Genomic DNA, 23,204 nt, shown 5'->3' on the forward strand with positions numbered 1-23,204 from the left:
TTTTTATTCTTGTGTCCCTAGCACTAGAACAGTACTGGTGCATAGATGATGCTCAATAAATATTTGTTAAATGAATGAGAAAAACAGTTGGAAAATAGTGGCTGGCCACAGAAGTGGGTAAAACGGCAAGCTGAAAGAGTTTGGAGGAGGGAAGAAGTGGAAGATTCCAATAGCTAAGAAAGGACCATTGATTTGTGATTTGATGTAAGGTTGGTTAATTTGTAAACGTGGGGAGAAGAAATAGTTGTATTCTACCAAAGACACGCTATTTATGTTATATTCTGGTACCCATGTATTCTGATAACAGAATTTTCCTCTTGGGAAGAGTCCTCTAGTTACCTGAATTGCTTGGATCAGTATTGTGCAGATCAAGGGATTATCTGTGTCCCTACCCACCAAATCCATCCTCATCCTTTCCGTCGGCATCTAGGACCCAGGAATTCTTGCCTGAGAACTTTTTCTTCTCCCGGTCTGGGCCTGGATGTGCTCTCCTAAACCCTGTATCCTCCAAGTAAGAACTGTTGCCAGGGGCGACCCAGCTTCCCTTGTCCAGGCAGCAACTCAGACACAGGCTCGCTTCATTTTTATTCTGGGGTTGTGCAATCTAAGGTTTGAAATTTTTTTCTTTTTGAATCTCTCACGGTTTGCTATTGACACAGCTGGAATGAGGTTGCAGGGAGAGAGCTGGGGGCTTTCCTCTCGACTTCTAGCCCTATTTCCGCATAGGCCTTCTTGCTGGGAATTCCTGCCCTGAGGACTGGAATGGGTACGGAGATGAAATGCTGGGTGCGCTCCGGTCCGCCCCCCAACCCCGCGCCTCGAGGGAGAAGGTTTAGGGCTGGGAAGAACTCCGATTAGATTTACAGCCCAGGTTCAGCCGATTGAATTAGGGTGTGTCACCATGGAGACGGGGCCGGCCCGCGTGCTCGCTTGCCATTGGCTGGGGACTCCAGGGCTGGGGATATAAGCCAGAGCCTAGAACAGTGAGCGAACTGTGCGGACCAGACCGGGCAGCCTTGCTCAGTTCAGCATAGCGGAGAGGATCGGAGCGGATCGGAGCGAATCGGAGCGGATCGGAGCACACCGGAGCACACCGGAGCAGGTTCATCGAGAGGGCTGCTGCGAGACCATGGAGAACGGGTGAGGCGGGCATCAGGCCCGCAGGACCCTTGGGGAGGGGCGGGTGCTGTGAGACCCGGGAACCTGGCACACTGGGCCCAGAGGGAGCCGGGGAAGGGAGCGAGCGCCCAGGGGATGCAGAGAGGCCTGGCACGGAGCCTGTTGTCGGGGGCAAGGCGGCAGAGTCATGTGGCAGCCAGCGCGGGCAGGGACGCACGCGGGAGTCGAGCTGGGGTGGCGCCACCGGAGCAGGAAGGGGACAGTTTGGTGCGGTCTAAGCTACTCCGTAAAAGCAGCCGTTGTGTGTCTCCGTGTGTGTGTTAGGGGTACAAGTGGAGAATGAGTGTATGGATATATATGTATATATATCCCTCACTCCATACCAGGAGGAGGTGTCCTCACCCCCTGCGTTCTTCATAAATTCCCATGCTAGGGTCTGGGTAAAGCTGCGAGGTACTTTGGTGCTCAAATTCGGAGTTCCTCCTTTAGAGGAAAGATTGCTCACCTCCTTTGCGAGTTGCACTCCTTCCTTCCTTCCAGACGGGAAGTGTGATAAACTCAGTGGGAACTGACTCCTAAGTGGAGAAGGAAATCAGTCATCGAACTGAGCAACAGTCCTTTGCTCACTCCCCCCACCCCAGGCCTTTGAAAACTCTTCTCTCTGCTTTGGTCCTGGATGTCCCAGTCCAAGTGGCCTGCATTAGGCATCACAGTTGCTTTTGGATGCTCAGGGAGCCAGGGTGTTCTTGTGGGGACTGATAGCCAATGAGGAAGTGCTATGAGTTGTAGCTAGACATGCCATGTGGTGGCAGCTTCACACACCATTCATTTCCTTTGCACCTTTTGGGGACGCCATTTGATTAACATTTTACCAACTTAATTGCTTCTCTCCATTATCCTGTGGCTGTGTTGACCAGCCCCCAACCTACCGTATCCAACTGCTTCCCTGAGGGTAGCCTGGTGTATTGTGCAATCATATCTGGTTTCCTAGGCTCTGCTTTGGGAGTAAAAAATTTCCTGTGAAAGCTTGGTTAGTTATGTTCAGCTCTGTCACACCTCATTGCCACCTCTGAAGGCAACCTTTGGTCTTCCCAGATGAGTGTGAGAGAACTGGACTTGGAAATGGAAGAAAAGTAACACGGGTTGATTCTTGCTAGTGTAGGGGTTCTGGGTAAGTGACCTTAGGTTCCTGAAGAGCAAAGATCCTCGGTGGAGAGAAAGGAAACTGGAAGGAGGCAGGGAGGGGGAAGGACAGGAAGAAGACCACAGGCAGGTGGAAAGCAGGAGAAAAGTTCAAATACTGTGTGTAACAGAGCCATAGGTCTTTGGAGGTTGTTAGCAAGTATTCAATTCATTTTCAGATCGAGCCTATAAGGTAGATGGGGCCAATTTACATTCCCTTGTTTATACCTGAGAAAATAATTTGGAGCACAAATTACATGCCTAAAAAGACAATATTGAGACTAGAATCTAGGTTGAGTTCTGCTTCCCTCTAGACCAGCAATTCCTAAACTTGGTTTTATTTTATTTTATTTTATTTTATTTTTATTTATTTATTTTTTGAGTCGGAGTCTCTTTCTGTGGCCCAGGCTGGAGTGCAGTGGAGTGATCTTGGCTCACTGCAAGCTCCGCCTCCTGGGTTCACGCCATTCTCCTGCCTCAGCCTCCCCTGTAGCTGGGACCACAGGCGCCCGCCATCACGCCCGGCTAATTTTTTTTTTTTTTTTTTGTATTTTTAGTAGACGGGGTTTCACCGTGTTAGCCAGGATGGTCTCAATCTCCTGACCTCGTGAACCCGCCTCGGCCTCCCAAAGTGCTGGGATTACAGGCATGAGCCACCGTGCCTGGCCCCTAAACGTGGTTTTAAAATCAAAATTACATGGGCTTCAGAATCCGTTTTTTGGTTTGTTTTTTGTTTTGTTTTTTGTTTTTTATATAGGGTCTCACTCTGTCACCAGGCTGGAGTGCCAGAATCTGTCTTTCTAACAAGCGTCTGCTGAGAATTAGTGTAGTCAGTCCTGGTTTAGCCTTTTGACAACCAGTACTGTGGACTGGGTCTGCTTTTTTGTACAGCAGCTTATCTAGTTTCTTGTCTGGAATTAACCCCTTTGTGATCTGGGGAGCTAAGAATGGTATGTAGACCTCTACCAGGTGTGTTCTCATTGTGTTTTATTGGTTTGAAAAAAAAAAAAAAATGTAGCCCTTAAGTCTTTGGCTGAGGAAGGAACTGGAGGGATAAGAGTTCAAAAGGAAATCTGAGTTTATCCCTGCCTTCTTGGTAGTTGGTCTTAATTACATTTTGAATGTCTTTGGGGAATAGGTAAGGTAATAAGGGGAATTTTACTAGGTGGTCACCACCCTCAGGAAGGGCTTAATCCTATTTTGAGTACTCTTGTTGGGCTCCCTCCTGGTCAAGCCCTTTTACCCATCCTAATTTGATTATTTCATTGCACTTCCCTGTAGACTCTGATCCCTTCCTCTCTAAACCTTTGTCATAAGGATAAGTATGCAACTTGCCAGTGTTCAGTAGATCCAACACTGGAGTTGGGTCTGTTAGTAGAAACAGGCTTTATTAATTTTTGCCAGGCTCTGGAATGGAGGGAGTTTCATATCAGACTTGTAGTGGGCTTGATTCAGAAAGAAGGGTGGCTGAGTAGATGGGTGAGCATAGTATGGCCTCTCCCTCTGTGCCAACTTCTCTGTCCCTGCTGCCTCAGTGTACCTGCCAGCCTTTTTGCACCAAAGGTCATTTGTCTGTGATGCCCTTGGAATGGGAGCAGAATTCACCTTGATGTTTTTTCTCCCCTAGATACACATATGAAGATTATAAGAACACTGCAGAATGGCTTCTGTCTCACACTAAGCACCGACCTCAAGTTGCAATAATCTGTGGTTCTGGATTAGGAGGTCTGACTGATAAATTAACTCAGGCCCAGATCTTTGACTACAGTGAAATCCCCAACTTTCCCCAAAGTACAGGTACTGGCAAGTGAAAGCAGGGAATGGGACTGAGGGATGTTATTGGGATTCTGTGGAACACAACCAAGGAGGCCAACGTTTCTACTCCTTGACCTAGCATTTCACTGAAGACAAATGTTGTAAGAGAGGAGAAAAGCCCACCGTGAGTCAGAATGACTCAGGAGATTCCTCTAGCAGACATCCCACAAGAGACAGGGCATGTGTGTGTCAGTGGACTGAGACTAAGACTTAGAAGAGGGCCAGGTGACAGGGGCCAAGTAAAGGGCAAGGGTCATTTATTTGGTTTACTTAATTTCTCAAATAATTAACTTCTGTTGGTTTATTTATTAATTTTTAAGATTTCTTTCTTCTTTTCCCTGGAGAGTTAAGAATTTTTTTTAAGACCTGACAGCAGGAAAAGATTTTTAATAGCTATTTTTTTAAACCCTTTGAAACAAGACTGGGAGTGCAGAGGGGGAAGGTGTGGGAAACATTAAGAGAGGGTGTGTGAAGGGCATACTTCTTTAAGGGAGATAGTAGTGACGTTGGCTCCATTGGCCACTCCTACCCCCAGTGAGAAGGGCACTGCATTAAACGATAAGGGGGTTAATTTTTTTAAGCTTATCAACATGTTTATTTTTTATACTCCACTTGGGTTTCCTATGTCAACTTTATTACTGTTTTTGTTTCATTTTGGGTTTTTTTGCATAAGCTCCTCTATCTTTGAGAATTCCTCAGCTCTTCCTCTTGGTTCTGGTCCCTCTCCCATTCCCTAAGGGATAGGTTGACCATCTATTAGAAGAGACTGCCAGATAAGGGAGTGGTAATAATGGCTGTTATGTCTGTGGGGAGTTATCTTTGCGCTCCCACGCACCCCTACATGGACATGTGTTCCCGTAGGACTGTCCTATGGGTCATAAGGAAAGAGACTTGCATGTGTTCAAATTCTTTTCCCCTAGTTCAGTAGCCTCTTCTTTAGGAAGCCAGAGTAAGTATACTATGAGCTTGCTTGCTGGACTGAGGAGGTAGGTAATTAAGTTAGGGCAATATATAAGAATACATGTTTTGAGAACTTTGAAAAATTTGAAGAGGTCTGTAATTACTGCATTCACTTTTTTTTTTGAAAAGGAGTCTCACTCTGTCACCCAGGCTCAAGTGCAGTGGTGTGATCTCGGCTCACTGCAACCTCCGCCTCCCAAGTTCAAGTGATTCTCCCACCTCAGCCTCCCGAGTAGCTGGGATTACAGGCGTGTGCCACCACACCTGGCTAATTTTTGTGTTTTTAGTAGAGATGGGTTTTCACCATGTTGGCCAGGGTGGTCTTAAACTCCTGACCTCTTGATCCACCTGTCTTGGCCTCCCAAAGTGCTGAGATTACAGTCGTGAGGCACCTCACCTGGCCTATTTTTTATTTTAATTTTTATAGATTTACAGGGGTACAATGCAGTTTTGTTATATGGATATACTGCATGGTGGTGAAGTCTGTGCTTTAGTGTAACCATCACCTGAGCAGTGAACATTGTACTCATTAGGTAATTTCTCATCCCTCATTCCCCTCCCACTTTCTCACTTCCGAGTCCCCAGTGTCTATTATTTCTGTAAGTCCATATGTATATGTTTGGTTCCCACTTACAAGTGATAGCATGTGGTATTGAACCTTCCATTTCTGAGTATCTACTTTTTTATACTCACTTGTTACTCTCTGGCAGTATGGCTTGTATTATCTTGAAATTTCTTTAAAAAGCCCTTCCTACTTTGGATGTTCATGCTGAACATCTTTACCCCATATCTCTAATCTCAGGTTGTATAATTATGAGTAATGCCTGGCTCTCCCACCAGACTTAAACTTTCTGAAAGCAGAGATAATAATGAGTCTTTTACTTAATTATATCCTAACATTTTGAGCAGAGCGAGTAACTCACAGTAGGTGCTCAATGGATATGTGTTGCATGAAAGTATAATCCCATTCATTTCTCTTTCTTTTTTGTATACAGTGCCAGGTCATGTTGGCCGACTGGTGTTTGGGTTCCTGAATGGCAGAGCCTGTGTGATAATGCAGGGCAGGTTCCATATGTATGAAGGGTACTCGCTCTGGAAGGTAAATCAGGGGAATAGGCTGGTTGGATCTGGAAGAGGCAGGAGAGAACTATCTAGCCTCTTTCACTACCTAGCTATCTGGGTTAGGTGGATTTTTGGTCCCCTCCTTCCTTTTCTTTCACGATGTATATCATGCATTTCCGTGTAGCTGGATTGATGAAATTTTGTAAAAATTTTTTCTGATCTTTTGCTTCGAAGGTGACTTTCCCAGTGAGGGTTTTCCACCTTCTGGGTGTGGACACCCTGGTGGTCACCAATGCAGCAGGAGGGCTGAACCCCGAGTTTGAGGTTGGAGATATCATGCTGATCCGTGACCATATCAACCTACCTGGTTTCAGTGGTCAGAACCCTCTCAGAGGGCCCAATGATGAAAGGTATGTATCTTACTCTGTTTTTTTCAGATGGGTAGGATTTAAGGACTTCTCTAGGAGCCTTGGGAGAATTTTTAAAATTCCATTTATGTGAGATAATTCAACCTGTGTCCTAGGTTTGGAGTTCGTTTCCCTGCCATGTCTGATGCCTACGACCGGACTATGAGGCAGAGGGCTCTCAGTATGTGGAAACAAATGGGGGAGCAACGTGAGCTACAGGAAGGCACCTATGTGATGCTGGCAGGCCCCAGCTTTGAGACTGTGGCAGAATCTCGTCTGCTGCAGAAGCTGGGAGCAGATGCTGTTGGTGAGAAGGGGAATTTGGCTGGAGGCTTGAAGACGGAGGGATTTAGCAAAATGGGACTGGGAAGGAGTAGGAGATAACAGGCCTCATTGGATTGAGAGGATCTGATTTCAGGGAAGGGTGAATTAAACTGACTTCTTGAAATACAAAGTGGTGAGATTTGGTGTAGCATCAAATCTCCTTACGAAGCACCAAGGAGTTAACAGCTGCAGTGCTAATGAATGACCTATCCATGATTTGATGGCTGTTTCTTTTTTCTTTTTTTTTTTTTTTTTGAGATGGTGTCACGCTCTGTCACCCAGGCTGGAGTGCAGTGGCATGATCTTGGCTCACTGCAACCTCTGCCTCCCAGGTTCAAACAATTCTCATGCCTCAGCCTCCCAAGTAGCTGGGATTACAGACGTGTGCCACCAAACGCAGTTAATTTTTGTATTTTTAGTAGAGACGAGGTTTCACCATGTTGGCCAGGCTGGTCCTTGAACTTGTGATCTCAGGTGATCCGCCCATCTCGGCCTCCTAACATGCTGGTATTACAGGCGTGACCCACTGCACCTGGCCAATTTGATGACTGTTTCTAAGAATTCTAAAAAATTCACTATAGCCACCTTCTGTACCTCTAGCTGAAGATGGAACTCTATCATTAGGATTGACTTCAAAATTGCCACAAATACAGAAATGAAGCATTGCACTGGTGATTTTAAGAAATGTGTATTTATTTTAGGCAATACAGAAGAACATACCTCAACAATAATTTAGCTGCTTCTTTGGATTTGTTTTAGGTGGGACCTTGCTCTGTTGCCAAGATTGGAGTGCAGTGTCACCGTCTCTAGCTCACTGCAGTTCTAGCTGCCTGGGCTCAAACAATCCTCCCACCTCAGCCTCCTGAGTAGCTAGGATCACAGGCATACACTACCACATCTGGCTAATTTTATTATTTTTTGAACTGAGGTCTCACTATGTTGCCCAGGCTGGTTTCAAACTCGTGGGCTCAAGACATCCTTCTGCTTTGGCCTCCAAAAGTGCTGGGATTACAGGTGTGAACTGCTGCACCTGGCCATTACAGGCATGAACCACTATTGCACCTGGCCATCTTTGGATGTTTTTTGAGATTTTTAATTCTTGTTGAAAGTGAGGCTAAAGGGCAAGGAAAAGAGTTATTTGAGGATCCTGACAGCTGGTTTCCATCTTTCTCACCATCAGGCATGAGTACAGTACCAGAAGTTATCGTTGCACGGCACTGTGGACTTCGAGTCTTCGGCTTCTCACTCATCACCAACAAGGTCATCATGGATTATGAAAGCCTGGAGAAGGCCAACCATGAAGAAGTATTAGCGGCTGGCAAACAAGCTGCACAGAAATTGGAACAGTTGGTCTCCATTCTTATGGCCAGCATTCCACTCCCTGACAAAGCCAGTTGATCTGCCCTGGAGTGGTCTGGCGTCTCTCACACAAGATCCAAGTAGCTGCTACCTTCTTTGACCTCTTGCTGGAGTCACGTGCCTCTGTCCTTAGGTTGTAGCAGAAAGGAAAAGATTTCTAGCCTTCACCTTTCCCACTTTCTTCCACTAGACCCTTCTAGTGCCAGATCCTCTTCTCACAGCTGGGATTACAGGTGTGAGCATAGTGAGACATTGGCGCTACAAAATAAAGCTGTTCTCATTTCTGTTCTTTCTTATACAAGAGCTGGAGCCCATGCCCTACCACGCATCTGTGGAGGTGCCCAGGATTTGACTTGGGCCTTAGAACTTTGCACAGCAGCTGCTACTAGCTTTTTGAGATAATACATTCCTGGGGGCTCTGTTCTGCCTTATCTAAATCACCAGAGACCAAACAAGGACTAACCCAATACCTCTTGGACTTTATTTAATGTCATAATGTTGTCAGAATAAAGAGAAAGATGAAATAGTTTCATTTTTTGTGTAGCTTGGGATGGGGCTGAGGCACAGGACAAGATTGACATGAAAGGATGTGAGACCACATGTCTTGTGTGACTATCTGCTTCTCAGACAAGTAATTAGGAACTGAGATGAGATAGTATGTGAGTGTAGCAAAGGATGAAGAAGGGCAAAATGATGAAAGGTGGGAAAGAGGTTACAAGATGGTAAGGAAAAGTTAACTTCTGGCACTTGATGGCCACTTCCGTCAGGCTAGTCCTTCCTCTCTCCCTTGCCTTCTGATTGTTTCATTTCCTGTCTATTTGATCATAGCTGAATCAGTTCACTGATTAGCCTCTTCCTTAGTTCCCGCTTCCTTACCAAAGCCCTAATTATATTTCCTCTTGTTTGCCTTTTCTCTCCTACTCTTCTCTAACGTCAGTAACCACACTCTCCATTCACTCCATTCTGACAAGGCAGTGGTAAATGCCTCTCTCTGCTGTCAGCCACTCTGTTGTTCATTGGATTGCTGCCAGCCCCAGGCAAACCTGTGAAGTTGGTTCACACTCTGCTTCTCTTTGAGTGTCTGCTTCTGTCCTTCCACTTCCTTTCTGGGCTCCAGTCTTTCTCTTTACTTGGTCAGAACCTCCCTGTGATACTGTATCCAGGCATTTCCCCCTTGTTGGCTCACTGCACTATTATCTTTGCTTATCAACTTGCATTCAGCTGGCTGGCATGTTTCAAAACCACACTGCCCTCCCAGGCCTATGCGCCTTTTGAGAAAGACCAGTCTGGAGGAGCCTCTAGTAGTGACAACATTTTAGTTGTTAGTGGTATAATACGGAAGAGATATTTTGCACAGGCTGCTTTGGAGAACTTTCAAATTATCCTTTGTTTGGTTAACTGACCTACTTAACTGCCCAACACAAAGAAAAAGCATCTTGGAGTGGCTCGGTCTCTTGTTTTGATACAGGGTCTCACTCTGTCACCCAGGCTGCAGTGCGGTGGTGTGATCTCAGTTCACTGCAACCTCCGTCACTCAGGCTTAAGTGATCCTCTCACCTCAGCCTCCTGACTAGCTGGGACCACAGGTGCATGCCACCACATCTGGCTAATTTTTGTATTTTTTGGTAGAAATGGGGTTTCGTCATGTTGCTGAGGTTGGTCTCAAACTCCTGGCTACAAGCAATCCTCCTGCTTCGGCCTACCAAGGTGCTAGGATTACAGGAGTGAGCCATCCTCCTGGCCTTGCTCTACAATCTTAAGATTCATTTACAAGGTCACCGTTGTATAACGCTTGTACAAAATGAGTACAAAGTCACACATGGGAGCTCAAAGGAGGGACTGATTGTATACACCCAACAGTGAGAATTGGGTAGATTAGGGAAAGTTTTTTTTTTTCTTTTTTTCTTTTGCTTAAAGTGGTGGATACTTAGGTAAAGTTTTATAGAAAACTTTGAGCCTAGTCTTGAAGGATGAAGCAGGGGAAGAGGATTTCACATCAGGATGAGCCAAAGCAGAGCCGCAAAAAGTACTAGGCATGTTCATGAGTCATTGTCACAACTGGTGTGACTAGAGCAGGACATGAAAGGCTCTAGTGAGACAGGCAGAAAGGTAATTGGTTTGAGGAGAGCTGCATTTGGTACTTGGCTTTCCTACCCCAATCTGTCTCTTGGTCAGACTGACCAGGAATCAGAATGGGGCCATCTGAAAAATATGTCCTAGAGATAATTGAGTGGAATGTTTAAGAGCATTGTAAGCTTTTTAGATTTAGTAAGTAGATTTGCTAAATTTGTATTTATTTATATGAAGACATAATGTATTCAGTCTCTCTTTTTTTTTTTTTTTTTTTTGAGATGGAGTCTCACTGTGTCACACAGGCGGGAGTGCAGTGGCGCAATCTTGGCTCACTGCAAACTCCGCTTTCCGGATTCATACCATTCTCCTGCCTCAGCTTCCCAAGTAGCTGGGACTACAGGTGCCTGCCACCACGCCCAGCTAATTTTTTGTATTTTTTAAGTAGAGACGGGGTTTCACTGTGTTAGCCAGGATGGTCATGATCTCCTGACCTCCTCGTGATCCGCCTGCCTCAGCCTCCCAAAGAGCTGGGATTACAGGCGTGGGCCGCCGCGCCCAGCCTATTCAGTTTCTTTTTAAAAAATAGCTGTATTGAGATAAAATTTACATACCACAGAATTCACCCATTTAAGGTCTGCAATTCAATGGTCTTTCGTGTATTCATAAATAAGCACAATTATTACCAGTTATTTTGAGATCATTTCATCATTTCAAAGGGAAACCTTATCTGCTTCCCCATAGCCCCAAACAACCATTGATCTACCTTCTGTGTCTATAGATTTAACTACGTTGGACTTTCACACTAATGAAATTGGACTTTTGTGGCTGGCTTCCTTCACTTAGCATAATGTTTTCAAGATGCATCCAAGTTGTAGCATGTATCAGTACTTAATTCCTTTTTGTGACCAAGTAATATTCTATGGCATGGATACACCACATTTTGTTCATCAAGTGTCTGATTTTAAAAAGCCAACCAGTCCAGCCAAAGCTGAATGTATCAGTTTAGGATTGTAGGATACGAGCACACAGTGAAGGGAAGTAGGTGTGGGAGAGCTTCCCAGAGAAAAGACATTCTTGAAAAAAACTGGTGATGATACCATTCGTTTCTGGAGGGGCCTGCAGAATGCCTGCAAAAGAGATTGATTTTACTGAATCTTATGGTAGATGTCCAAACACATTGAAGTCAGGCTTGTTTTCTTGACCTTATCATGATCATCTTTATTAGCATCAATAAGTATTCATTAATCATGTATTAATGTAGAGAACATTGTCCTAAAAACCAAAATGTAAGTTGGTATAAGATGAAGTGCCTGTAGTCTAGATGTGAGATAAGATGTATGCATGAAAAAGAAATAACTAGGCTGAGTTATTTGAGTCCTTTACAGCTGCTAAAGACTATTACTAGTCTCTTCAAATGTTATATTGTCATTGTTTAGAATCAGCTTTTTTGACTGAACTGAGGAAGAGGGCCTAATTTTTTAAAAAAGGAATACAGTAATGTGTGAAAAGTAGCGTATGCTAAGTGTCAATGATGGTATGTGCTACAGAACTCAGAGAAGAGGACCATCACCAGAGTTGGGGAGTAGGAAAGGATTGTTGAGACATTATTTAGGCCTTACAGAAATGCCAGGCATGGTAGCTCATGCCTATAATCACACATACTAGGTGGGAGATTTACTTGAGCACAGGAGTTTGAAGCTGGAGTGGGCTTTGTCATTGCGGCACTGCACTCTAAGTGAGAGAGTAAGACTCCACCTTTGAAAAAAAAAAAAAAGGTAGGTTAAGAGGACATAGCAGAGAGCATTACATACAGATGAATCCAGAAATGTTTAATCATTTAACAAATTGAAATAGTTAAAATGAAGAAATAAATGGGAGTATGGGCAGTAGGGTAGAGAGGAGCTCTGATTCCAGGCTCAAGAGTAGGACCTTAGGGCCAGGCACAGTGGCTCACACCTGTATCTCAGCACTTTGGGAGGCCAAGTTGGGCAGATCGCTTGAGCCCAGGAGTTCAAGACCAAGTTCAAGACCAGCCTGGGCAAATGGGGAAACCTTGTCTCTACAAAAAATACAAAAATTAGCTGGATGTGGTGGTGGATGCCTATGGTCCCAGCCACTTGGGAGGCTGAGGTGGGAGGATTGCTTGAGTTGGGGAGGCTGAGCCTTCAGTGAGCCATGATGGAGCCACTGCACTCCAGCCTCAGCAACAGAGCGAGACCCTGTTCTCTAAAAAGCAAAACAAAACAAAAGAGTAAGACCTTATTTTCTAAGCAAGATGGCCAGCCATTGACAGTTTTTAAACTAAGGACTGGTAGGTGAAAATTGCACTATAGCATTTTGGTGGCTAGAAGCCTGACTAAAAGAGAGGCTTGTTTTGATAGTAGAATTACTTTCACCCAAAATTAACCGTATAGAATAGCATAATGGTTGGTGTTAAGTATTTAATTTTTAGTCAGGTTGGGGTCTTCTGTAGCATTTTAAAGAATAAACTTGGCCGGGCACGGTGGCTCACGCCTGTAATCCCAACACTTTGGGAGGCTAAGGCGGGCAGGTCAGGAGATCGAGACCATCCTGGCTAACACGGTGAAACCCCGTCTCTACTAAAAATACAAAAAATTAGCTGGGCATGGTGGTGGGTACCTGTAGTCCCAGCTACTCAGGAGGCTGAGGCAGGAGAATGGCGTGAACCCAGGAGGTGGAGCTTGCAGTGAGCCGAGATGGCGCCACTGCACTCCAGCCTGGGTGACAGAGCAAGACTTTGTCTCGAAAGATAAAGATAAAATAAAATAAAAAAGAGTAAATTAGCCAGGCACAGTGGCTCATGCCTGTAATCCCAGCACTTTTTGAGACAAGCCTAGGCAACATAGTGAGACCCTGTTTCTATAAAAAACTTAAAAATTAGCTGGGCATGGTGTTGCACACCTATAGTCCCTGCTATTCGGGAGGCTGAGATAGGAGGCTAGCTTGAGCCTGGGATATCGAGGCTGTAGTGAGCTGTGATCATACCACTGCACTCCAGCCTAGGTGACAGAGCAAGACTGTCACCAAAAAAAAAGACTAAGCTGTTATAAAGTAAAATGTAAAGGCAAAAGTGCAAACAACTTAGAGATGAAAATACACACTTAAGTCAATAGTTTCTTTTTAATATAAAATTGTGAATAGGTATATAATCACATAGTTCAAAAATTAAGCAACATAAAATGTGTTTAGTGAGAACTCTCACCTCCATCCTGTTCTCATACGCCCTTCCTTCCTTACCCACTGGTAACCAGCGTTATTAGTTTCTTTTGCATTCTTCCAGGATCTATATAAACATAAACAAATACAAATTCTATTTTTCTTCTCTTGTTATAAACAGTACTTAGTATGTTATATATATTTTCTGTATCTTGCTATTTTATTTGAACGTATCTTGGAGATCTTTTCACATCAGTGAGTTAGTGTGCTTTCTTGATGACTTACATCAATGCTGCCAAGGATATGTGTCTGTCACCTCCAGTTTTTTAGAAGCAAAGGAAGAATATGGTCTTAATTTTTTTGCCACTTCTCAGTTCGTTCGTTGATTACTAATAGGAATAGACACAAAGAGATAATGCCACCTGCTGCTCCTTTAAAGCAAGAAGGTGGGAAGAAGACAGCTATTCATTTTGTGCTGTGCCTTCTGCCGAATTCGATTTGGCTTAGATTTGTGTTGCCTTTTTTTTCTTGCAAATAGGCCCCTGATTTTCATAATAATGTTTTGTTTCTAAGGGACGCCTTTGAACAAACACTGGTTATCTGCTTGGTTTTTCTGTTATTGTAAATTTGGATTTTAATAAAAATAGACATTTTCCTGTCTTTAATCAATTTGTCTTTTAGTTTGGCATAAATTAGAGTTGATATTCTTCTGGATTAATCTGAATTTGCTCTCTTGTTTTCAGGTCAAAGAACCCGTACCCCTCCACTGTGCTTTTACACTCACGTTCATTCTGAGTCTGTTTGTTCATTCTAGAAAGCTTTTATTTTATCTCACTTGCCAATGTTTTTTTTTTTTTTCTTGTTCTCTTCCTCTTTTTGCTGTTACTCTTTTTAAAACACAGTTTCACTTGCTAGCTACTTGATTTTGGCCTTGGTTTTCCCTTTTCCTCTTTTATTTGAACTGTTTCTATCTAAGCTCCTGTTGTAATTTATAATAAAAGGTTAGTAGAATATAGTACTTGTCTTGTGTAGCCTGACCTGATGTAGTTCTATTAACTATTCTTTTATCTGTCAGAGATTGTTTAAGGTCAATTCTGGTTCACAGTATTAATCTTTATTATTGTCTGCCTGTGTCGTCTCCCCCAAAATAATAATACATAGCTACCACCATTGTTACTGTTCCACTAATGTCATCAAAGTATGAAAATTATTTAATTGTGATCAAAGGAATAAACTTGACATTTGGCACAGTAGTTGTTTTTCATACGGTTGTTTTGCAGTGGGAAAGCTCTTACTCTGGACATCATAGATAAGATGTTATGGAGTCAGTAAAGTCCCTGAAAAGCAAAATTGAGTTATGCCTGAAATTTTTTAGGCAGGCAGGTCATTAGATTTCCTTCGATGCTTACTTTGCCAAATTCCCCTCCCCCTCACAAATAGAAACGGCTAGTATTAAAAAAGACAGAATTATGGTAAGAGTAATTTTGGATATTTTCTGTCAATCTGCCATTCTTTATGGTTGTCCAGCTTCTTAACTATTTGTTATCTACAGACTCTTCACTTCAGGATACACCCTATGGCTGTTAGCTGGTCTCTCAAAGATCGAAGGCTTGTTAGCTGGTCTCTCAAAGATATAGGAAACTGATCCCTGCTTCAGTTCCACAATACTGAGTGCAAGAATGTTCTCAGACCAGGATATGCTGAGAGAGATGCCTTAGAGAACCAAACTGTTCTCTAAGACCCAGCGATAGTACTGTCATTATATAACCCTTAGACACATGAGATACCTCTGCCCAAGGAGGGGTTCTAGGCAGATTCACCCTTGTTTACGAGCACAGATAGGCTGTATCGAGAGAGACTAAATTTCTGTGGAGTCTTCTCACTCATTTAGGAGTTTTCCGTAACAATGCACACTTTTGGTGAAGATGTTGGAGTCAAGATGTACTTCTGTCTGAATTGGAAAATGTGTTCACTTTTCTGACTGAGCTGACTTTATGCCATGCCCTTTGGATAAATAACCTTGTTTGATTTATTCAAGTGACATTGTGTCAGGTCTTGCTATCAATCTGTACCTAGTATTGACATTTGTAAATGTAATGGCCATTCAGTTTCTAGATAACCATAACATTTACTTGACAACTCTGTATTGCACTTACACTCATTCATTTTTTTTCTGCATTTGCTTTGAACTTTATCCTTTTGATAATCAGATGCATTAAGCCTCATATAGAAATGTCAGGATGTGTGTGTATGTCTATGTGTGTGTGCATATACATACACAAACATATGTATACATATATGCATATACGCAAAAACCAAAACTGACAATTTATAAACTGTCATCTGCATGAAACCTGGAAGAAGCTGAGCTTTTCAGCTTCTCAATGTTCCAGACAGGGCACCTATGAAGTGTATCTTTCTAGGCTGCTGAACAAGAAGAGATGAACACATGAGGAGGATATGTTTACTTGCTTACTCAACAAACGTTCTAGGGGTTAGGGATATGGAGAAGAACAAGACAATATTTCTGCCTTCATGGTATTTACATTAAATTAGGGGAGTCAGACAACCAATAAATATAAATGTTTTTAAAAACCTAAGGTAATAATAAGTGTTAAGGAAAAAAATAAAGAGGATGGAAGGTAATAGAGGAAGGAAAGGCAAATTAAAACTACAATGAGATTCCACTTCACACTCACTAAAATGACTATAATAAATAAGACACACATTAACAAATGTTGGTGAGGATGCAGAAAAACAAGAATCTTTTTAAATTGTGGAATTTCCATTTTCTGGTAGAAATGTAAAATGGTGTAGCCAGTTGGAAAACAATTTGTCAGTTTCTCAGAAGGCAAAGCACAAAACTACCATACGACCCAGCAATTCTACTTGTAGCTGTCTGCCTAAGAGAAATAAGAATATAACCACACAAACATACACAAATGTCCACAGCAACTTTTAAAATAATAAAGACTGGAAACATCCTAAATGCCCATCAACTGGTAAATGGATTTTTAAAAAAATGTATATCTAGGCCGGGTGTGGTGGCTTGTGCCTATAATCCCAGCACTTTGGGAGGCTGGGGCAGGTGGATCACTTGAGGCCAGGAGTGTAAGACCAGCCTGGCCAACACAGCAAAACCCTGTCTCTACTAAAAATACAAAAATTAGCCAGGCATGGTGGCATGCACCTGTAATCCCAGCTACTCAGGGGCTGAGGCATGAGAATCACTTGAACCAGGGAGATGAAGGCTGCAGTGAGCTGCGATCATGCCACTGCACTCCAGCCTGGGTGACAGAGTGAGACTCCTGTCTCAAAAAAAAGAAAAAGAAAAAAAAATGTACATCAATACAATGGTACACTATTTGTTAATAAAAAAGAACAAACTACTGACACATGCTATGTCATGGATAAACCTCAAGAACATGCTAAATAAAAAAATCCAGATACAAATCTGCATTACATGATTCTACTTATATGAAACATCCAGAAAAATTTATAGAGACAGAAAGTAGATTAATGGTTTTTTGGGGCTTAGGGTTGAGATGGGGATTAATATAAATGGGCATAGAGATCTCATTTAAGGGATAAAAATGTCCCAAAACTGATCTACATGATTGTTGCAACACTGAATAAAATTCCTAACAATCATTGAATTTTGTAGTTGAAACAAGTAAGTTTTATGATACATGAAATACAGCTCACTAAGGCTGCTTTTTTAAAAAAAAAGTGATAAAAGTGTGAGTGATTTCAAATAGGTTGGTTCAGGGAAGGCCTCTCCAAGGAGCTGGCAGTTGAGCAGAGACCTGAGTAAAGGAGGGCGTGAATGATGTAGTGATTAGAGAAGAGTGGGCAAGCAGAAGGTAAAGCAAACATACAAGTTTTCAGGGAACTTAACAATTTAGCAGTAACAGATGGTCAACTATTAGAGTAGACTGAACAAGGGAAATAGTGGTAGTAGACAAGATTGGAGATGTAGGCAAGTTTAGGTTTTATTTTGAGCATGAAAGAAGGTCATTGAAATGATTTTTAACCAATTTACTTTTTTAAAAAAGAAAACCTCACTGGCTGCTTTGTAGAAAATCAATAATATTAAGCAAAAACTGGGTGATTGGTTAGGAGACCTTGGAGGTAGATTAGGGTAAAAGCTGGTTTAGGCTTGAACCAGTGATGGCAATGATGTCAGGCCTCTGAGCCCAAGCCAAGCTGTCGCATCCCCTGTGACTTGCACTTGTATGCCCAGATGGCCTGAAGTAACTGAAGAATCACAAAAGAAGTGCAAATGTCCTGCCTCACCTTAACCGATGACATTCCACCACAAAAGAAGTGAAAATGGCCAGTCTTTGCCTTAAGTGATATTATCTTGTGAAATTCCTTTTCCTGGCTCATCCTGGCTCAAAAAGCTCCCCCACTGAGCACCTTGTAACCCCCACTCCTGCCCGCCAGAAACAATCCCCCTTTGACTGTAATTTTCCTTTACCTACCCAAACCCTATAAAACGGCCCCACCCTTATCTCCCTTCGCTGACTCTCTTTTTGGACTCAGCCCACCTGCACCCAGGTGAAATAAACAGCCATGTTGCTCACACAAAGCCTGTTTGGTGGTCTCTTCACACAGACGCACATGACAAATGATAAAGGAACTAGAAGAAATTATTTACACAGATGGTGAGGGCAAGAGTCCTTGGCAAGGTTTCCTTTTTTAACTAAAAGCAACCCCCAAATCATTTCTTTTCTAACAAAAAGCGGCCTGAAAAATTGAGCTGCAGACATAGATAAGCAAGCTGGAATTTTGCACAGGTGAATGCTGGCTGCTGTGCCAATAGAAAAGGGCTACCTGAGGACCAGGAATGTTCAACATGGAGGCTCCATCTTCCCTTTTCTTTGTCACCACGTGCACAGTAAAGAATCAGGCAACATGGCAATGGCCAGGTAAAAAACCCATCCAAATAATAAAAGATTAGGGTGGGGCAGCCAGCTTCTTTGAGTGCTATGCGAATGGCATACCTGGTCCAACCAATCGTTCATGCCCTGTATAAATGAGATACTGCCTCCTCAAGCTCATCTATAAAACCTCTTGCATTTCACTATGGAAGTGGCAGTCCATTTTCCCCAGGACTCCTCTCTGCACAGAGAGCTCTTCTCTTTCTTTTGCCTATTAAACCTCCGCTTTTAACCTCATTCCTTGTGTGTCCACATCCTTGATTTCCTTGGCATGAGGCAGCAAACCTCGGGTATTACCTTAGATGAATGATGCTGCTTCAGTAAGAGGAGGTTGGATTCTGGAGATATTTGAAGATAGAGCAGATAGGACTTACCTATATTTATATAGATATATAATTTACATATTCTATATATATACAGAATATATATATAAAAGACCTACCTTATTTCTATAGACATATAGAAAATAAAGTATGAGTAAAAAAGAGGAATTTAGAAAGGTTCCTAAGTTTTTAGCTTGACCTACTGGGTGAATGGAGTTGCCATTTACCAAGATATCGTTAACAGAGGAGCAGTTTTGGCATGATAGTCAAAAGTTTCTTTTACTGCTGTCACATTTGAAAAGCTAGACCTCCAGATGGACACGTGGATTACACAGTCAGGTATATGAGTTCGGGTCCAAGGGAAGAGATTTAAGCTAGATAAATACATTTGGAAGTCATTAGCACATAGGTGGCATTTAAACCAAATGATCTGGATGACATCACTTCAGGACAGAAGTCAGGAGAAGCAGAAGGATCTAGCAAATGGGTCTGAGGAGACATTAATGAGGTAGAAGGAAAACCAAGAAGTAGGATGCTTTGGAGGGAAAGTGAAGAAAGAGACTGATCAAGGTCACTGCTGACCTTGACAAGTAGTCTCAGTGGGGTAACAAAGATGATATATTTATTAGAGCAGACACCAGAAAGAATGAGAGATGAGGAAATAGAGGCAGCAAGCGAAAACAATGAAAATTGCTCTAAAGGGAAGTGGTAGCTGGGGGAAAGGATATGGGTTCAGGGGAAGGTTTTTTTCCCTTTTTTAAAAAATGATGGGAGGCATTTTGAACTGGAAAGAAGCCAACAGGGACTTGGGTGTGATTTGAAGAGAAGATGGCCTGTACCATAGTCTGAGAGTTAAATGGCACCTTTACTGATTATTGATATAATACCCTATGGCTTGCTTATAGTACAGTTACACTTGTGTTGTGTGATAGGGAATCTTGCCAATAGAAGGAAATTGGTCTAAGATAGGAGATTGGTTTTGACTTGATAGCTGTCCATAAGATGGCAGCAGAGCTAGGAAATTAAAAACAACAACAACAACAAAGAAAAACTCTGCAAGGTGATCCCCGCAGGGTAAAGACTTTTTAGCAAACTCTTTAAATATGTTAAAGAAAGTTCAGCCCTTCCTCTCCAGAGCCTCAGTGCTAAATTCTTGCTTAGAGACCCCAAAGGCTCCAGACTTTGTGGGATACAATTCCTAACATGGCAGGCTATGAGCCCTGCAGGGGAGGGAGCAACTATAAAGCTGATTGAGTGTAAAAGAATGGCTAGTACAGAAGGAAGATGTAGCTGTTATATTGAAGCATTAAAAACAAACAGACAAAAAACTAGGCCAGGTGCAGTGGCTCATGCCGATAATTCCAACCCTTTGGGAGGCTGAGGTGGGAGGATCACTTGAGGTTAGAAGTTTGATACCAACCCGGACAACTAGCAAGACCCTGTTTCTACACAAATTTTTTTAAAAAGCTGATTGTAATGGCACACACCTGTAGTTTCACCTACTTGGGAGTCTGAGGCAGGAGGATCACTTGAGCCCAGGAGTTCCAGGTTACAGTGAGCAATGATCATGCCACTGCTCTCCAGCTTGGGTGACAAAGCAAGACCCTGTCCCTCTCTAAAAAACAAGACAAAACAATAGCAATAAAACAAACTAGTCTGAACCATTGTCATTATGAATAGACTGATTTTTCCAGAGTAATCACTGCCATTCACTATCATTCCATAAGAGCCATTGATGCTGAATTCCAATGTGTGTGGCTACATTTTACCAAAAAAACCTAGTATAGAAGGACCTAATTTATGCTGGGAAGAAGGGAGACACTCATGCTGAGACTGGACTTTTAATGTGAATAGTCACAGCAGGTAATATGTACATAGTGCTTTATAGTTTACAAAATATTTTACATTTTTTGGTCCTTTTAGCTGTGATACTTATTGAGACCCTTGAGCAAGTATCATTGATATTATTCTCATTTTCATTTTTCTGATTTAAAAAGGCTTAGAGAAAGGTTATCTGACTTTTCCAACATCACACAGCAAAGGAATAGCTAAGCTATTCCTTCAGGCTCAGGACTTTTGTCTCCATACCATTGGATCTACGTATAGAGATGGGGATGGAGAATGCGTAAAAAGGCATCACGTTTAGGTTGAATGAAAAGTCAGAGAGTAGTTAAGTTTGGTGGTAAACAGAAGATGAAAGAAGGTAGCGAAGAACTGTCTTCTACTAATACTATCATCATCATTTTTTTAAGAGATAGAATCTTGATCTGTTACCCAGGCTCCGTGGAATGCAGTAGTATGATCATAGCTCTCTGCATCCTTGAACTCCAAGGCTCAAGCAATCCTCTTGCCTCAAACTCCTGAGTAGCTGGGACTACAGGCACATACCACCACACCCAGCTACTTAAAACAGTATTTTTTTGTAGAAACAAGGTCTTGCAATGTTACCCAGACTGATCTCGAATTCCTGGCCTCAAGTGATCCTAGCACCTCGGCCTCCTAAAGTATTGGGATTATAGGTATGAGCCAACATACCCGGCCTTATATTATTTTTAAACATTATTTATATAGAAGAATCAAATTTATTCTGTGTAACTTTGGAGAGTTGACTAGGACAGGAGATCCCACTCAATATTAGAAAAAGAGCTCTACAAAAAAGACATTATTATGTTACATTCCTGAAATGTTGAAATAGGAGCTAGAGGAGTATTTGACAAGGCTGTAGACAGAAATATTTGACCTTATGACCTCTAAAATTCTTTTCAAGACATTTTATCTGCGAAAACCTGAATAGCAACAATTACAGTTCCACAACACTCTAGTTCTACAGAAGCAGAGTGAGATGTTACACTGTGCTTTCATGTTACAATAATTATATACCTATCCATGCATGTCCACTTCTGCTTGACGCCACTCAAGTGGGACCTGAGGAGCTGGGGTGCTAGGGCAGAAACAGTAAGGTCTGTGCCTGATCCTAGACAAAAGTGGAAGCAATTCACTGCTTCATCTGTCAGGGAAGGGCAACTCTTTAGCTTACCAAACTGAGAAATCTTCTGGTTCAACACCAGCAGGAATTCAATTTGCAGCAAGATACACCTCAGGGGATTGAGGCAATGATTCAGAGAGGATGGGTGGGGTAGGGTTACACAGGAACTTTAGAGAAAGAACCGTTTGTGGGTGGAAGCCTTGGGCAGAGGTGCACTCAGTAGAGAAGAAAGCCATTTGTTCCAGAACAGCAGTTTAAAGGGGGTGTGTTTTGTGTGGGCAATGGTTTATGAGGAAAGGGTTTGTGGGGAAGAAGCATGTGGGGCTACTGATAGGCATAGAAACACTTGTTGAGAAACGTGGTTCTTAGGGGGATTAGCAGGTGGTTTGGTGCAGTGAAAGAGGCCAGAGGGGCAGAAAGAAAGGTCCTAGCTGTGGCCTTAAACACACATGCACAAGCACCAAAAAGCAAGGAAGAACCCCTTATCCTCTCAGCCAAGATAAGCAAGCACTGTTACCAGTTAGGTGTGCTTACTACGGATTTTATACATTTTAGGGAAAATTTCTAATGTCCATTTGTCCTGAACTTTTAACTTGGAATATCTTTAGGTTTACAGAAAACTAGAAAGGATATAAACGAACACTAGTGTACCTCTCACCTAAACCATCAATAGTCAATAATTTGCTCCATACATTTGTTTTCTCCTGAGCCATTTGAAAGTAAACTGCTGCAGACAATTTGCCTATCAGTCCACTTTTGAATATATTGGCATGCATCTCTAAGAATAAGGACATTCTCTAACATAACAGCATTGGCATTATGAAGGTCTTACCTAAGAAGATCAACATTAATTCATAAGATCTGCATGTGTGTTACTTATCAGTACGGTTTATTATGGATTCTAAATGCTTTCCCTTTTCTTATTTCTCTAGCCGCCATCTTTGAAGGTAAAACCTCAACTGCATATCTGGCCAGCCAGGCCAGGCCAGGCCAAAGTACCTGTATACTGGGTAAGGGAATAAGAAAGACTCTCTCAAAGAGCACGGGAACCTGGAAGCCTGTCAGAGGTCATCTCTCAGGGGAGCCCAGGACTCTTCCTTTGCTGAGCTAATCTTAACTGCTGACCTCCATGCACTGCTCAGGGCTCCCTGCCTCCCTTCTTCCCTATTTCCTTCCTTCCCTTTCCTCTCCTTTCCTCTCTCTTTCACCAAACCTTTATGAACAACTCTTCTGTGCTAACTTCTGTGCCAGTGTATCAGTCTGTTTTCACGATGCTGATAAAGACATACCAGAGACTGGGAAGAAAAGGAGGTTTAATTTGACTTACAGTTCCACATGGCTGCGGAGGTCTCACAATCATGGCAGAGGGTGAAAGGCACTTCTTACTTGGCGGAGGCAACAAAGAATGAGGAAGATGCAAAAGTAGAAACCCCTGATAAAACCATCAGATCTCGTGAGACTTACGACCACGAGA

The 23,204-nt window shown here is 42.7% G+C and overlaps 1 protein-coding gene and 1 long non-coding RNA gene across 6 annotated transcripts; one reads left to right on the forward strand and one right to left on the reverse strand.

Annotated features, from left to right (window-relative positions):
• The first annotated feature begins 989 nt into the window (after positions 1 to 989).
• PNP (purine nucleoside phosphorylase) lies at positions 990 to 8,752 on the forward strand. 3 transcript variants are annotated; one of them, XM_045396089.3, is made up of 6 exons: positions 990 to 1,140; positions 3,929 to 4,098; positions 6,072 to 6,175; positions 6,373 to 6,548; positions 6,662 to 6,852; positions 7,629 to 8,752. In XM_045396089.3, the coding sequence occupies exons 1-6, from the start codon at positions 1,130 to 1,132 to the stop codon at positions 7,733 to 7,735; spliced, it is 759 nt and encodes a 252-aa protein (XP_045252024.1). In that variant the 5' UTR covers positions 990 to 1,129; the 3' UTR covers positions 7,736 to 8,752. The 3 variants fall into 3 exon arrangements, with proteins under 3 accessions (XP_045252024.1, XP_005560752.1, XP_073852975.1); XM_005560695.5 differs by having other exon boundaries at positions 8,050 to 8,752; XM_073996874.1 differs by having other exon boundaries at positions 990 to 1,102; positions 8,050 to 8,752.
• Positions 5,296 to 23,140, reverse strand: LOC123574493 (uncharacterized). 3 transcript variants are annotated; one of them, XR_012415511.1, is made up of 4 exons: positions 23,058 to 23,140; positions 20,248 to 20,359; positions 13,525 to 13,605; positions 5,296 to 12,056 (listed from the first exon to the last, which is right to left on the reverse strand). It is a non-coding gene; the product is annotated as an uncharacterized lncRNA (long non-coding RNA). The 3 variants fall into 3 exon arrangements; XR_010588343.2 differs by having other exon boundaries at positions 20,232 to 20,359; XR_012415512.1 differs by lacking the exon at positions 20,248 to 20,359.
• Positions 23,141 to 23,204: the final 64 nt, after the last annotated feature.

Source organism: Macaca fascicularis, chromosome 7 (genome assembly GCF_037993035.2).
Source record: "Macaca fascicularis isolate 582-1 chromosome 7, T2T-MFA8v1.1".
Taxonomy (NCBI): domain Eukaryota; kingdom Metazoa; phylum Chordata; class Mammalia; order Primates; family Cercopithecidae; genus Macaca; species Macaca fascicularis.

Coding starts and splice junctions, on each gene's coding strand:
- PNP (XM_005560695.5), top strand. Junction 4,099..6,071: donor CAACTTTCCCCAAAGTACAG/GTACTGGCAAGT, acceptor TTTTGTATACAG/TGCCAGGTCATGTTGGCCGA. Junction 6,176..6,372: donor AAGGGTACTCGCTCTGGAAG/GTAAATCAGGGG, acceptor TTTGCTTCGAAG/GTGACTTTCCCAGTGAGGGT.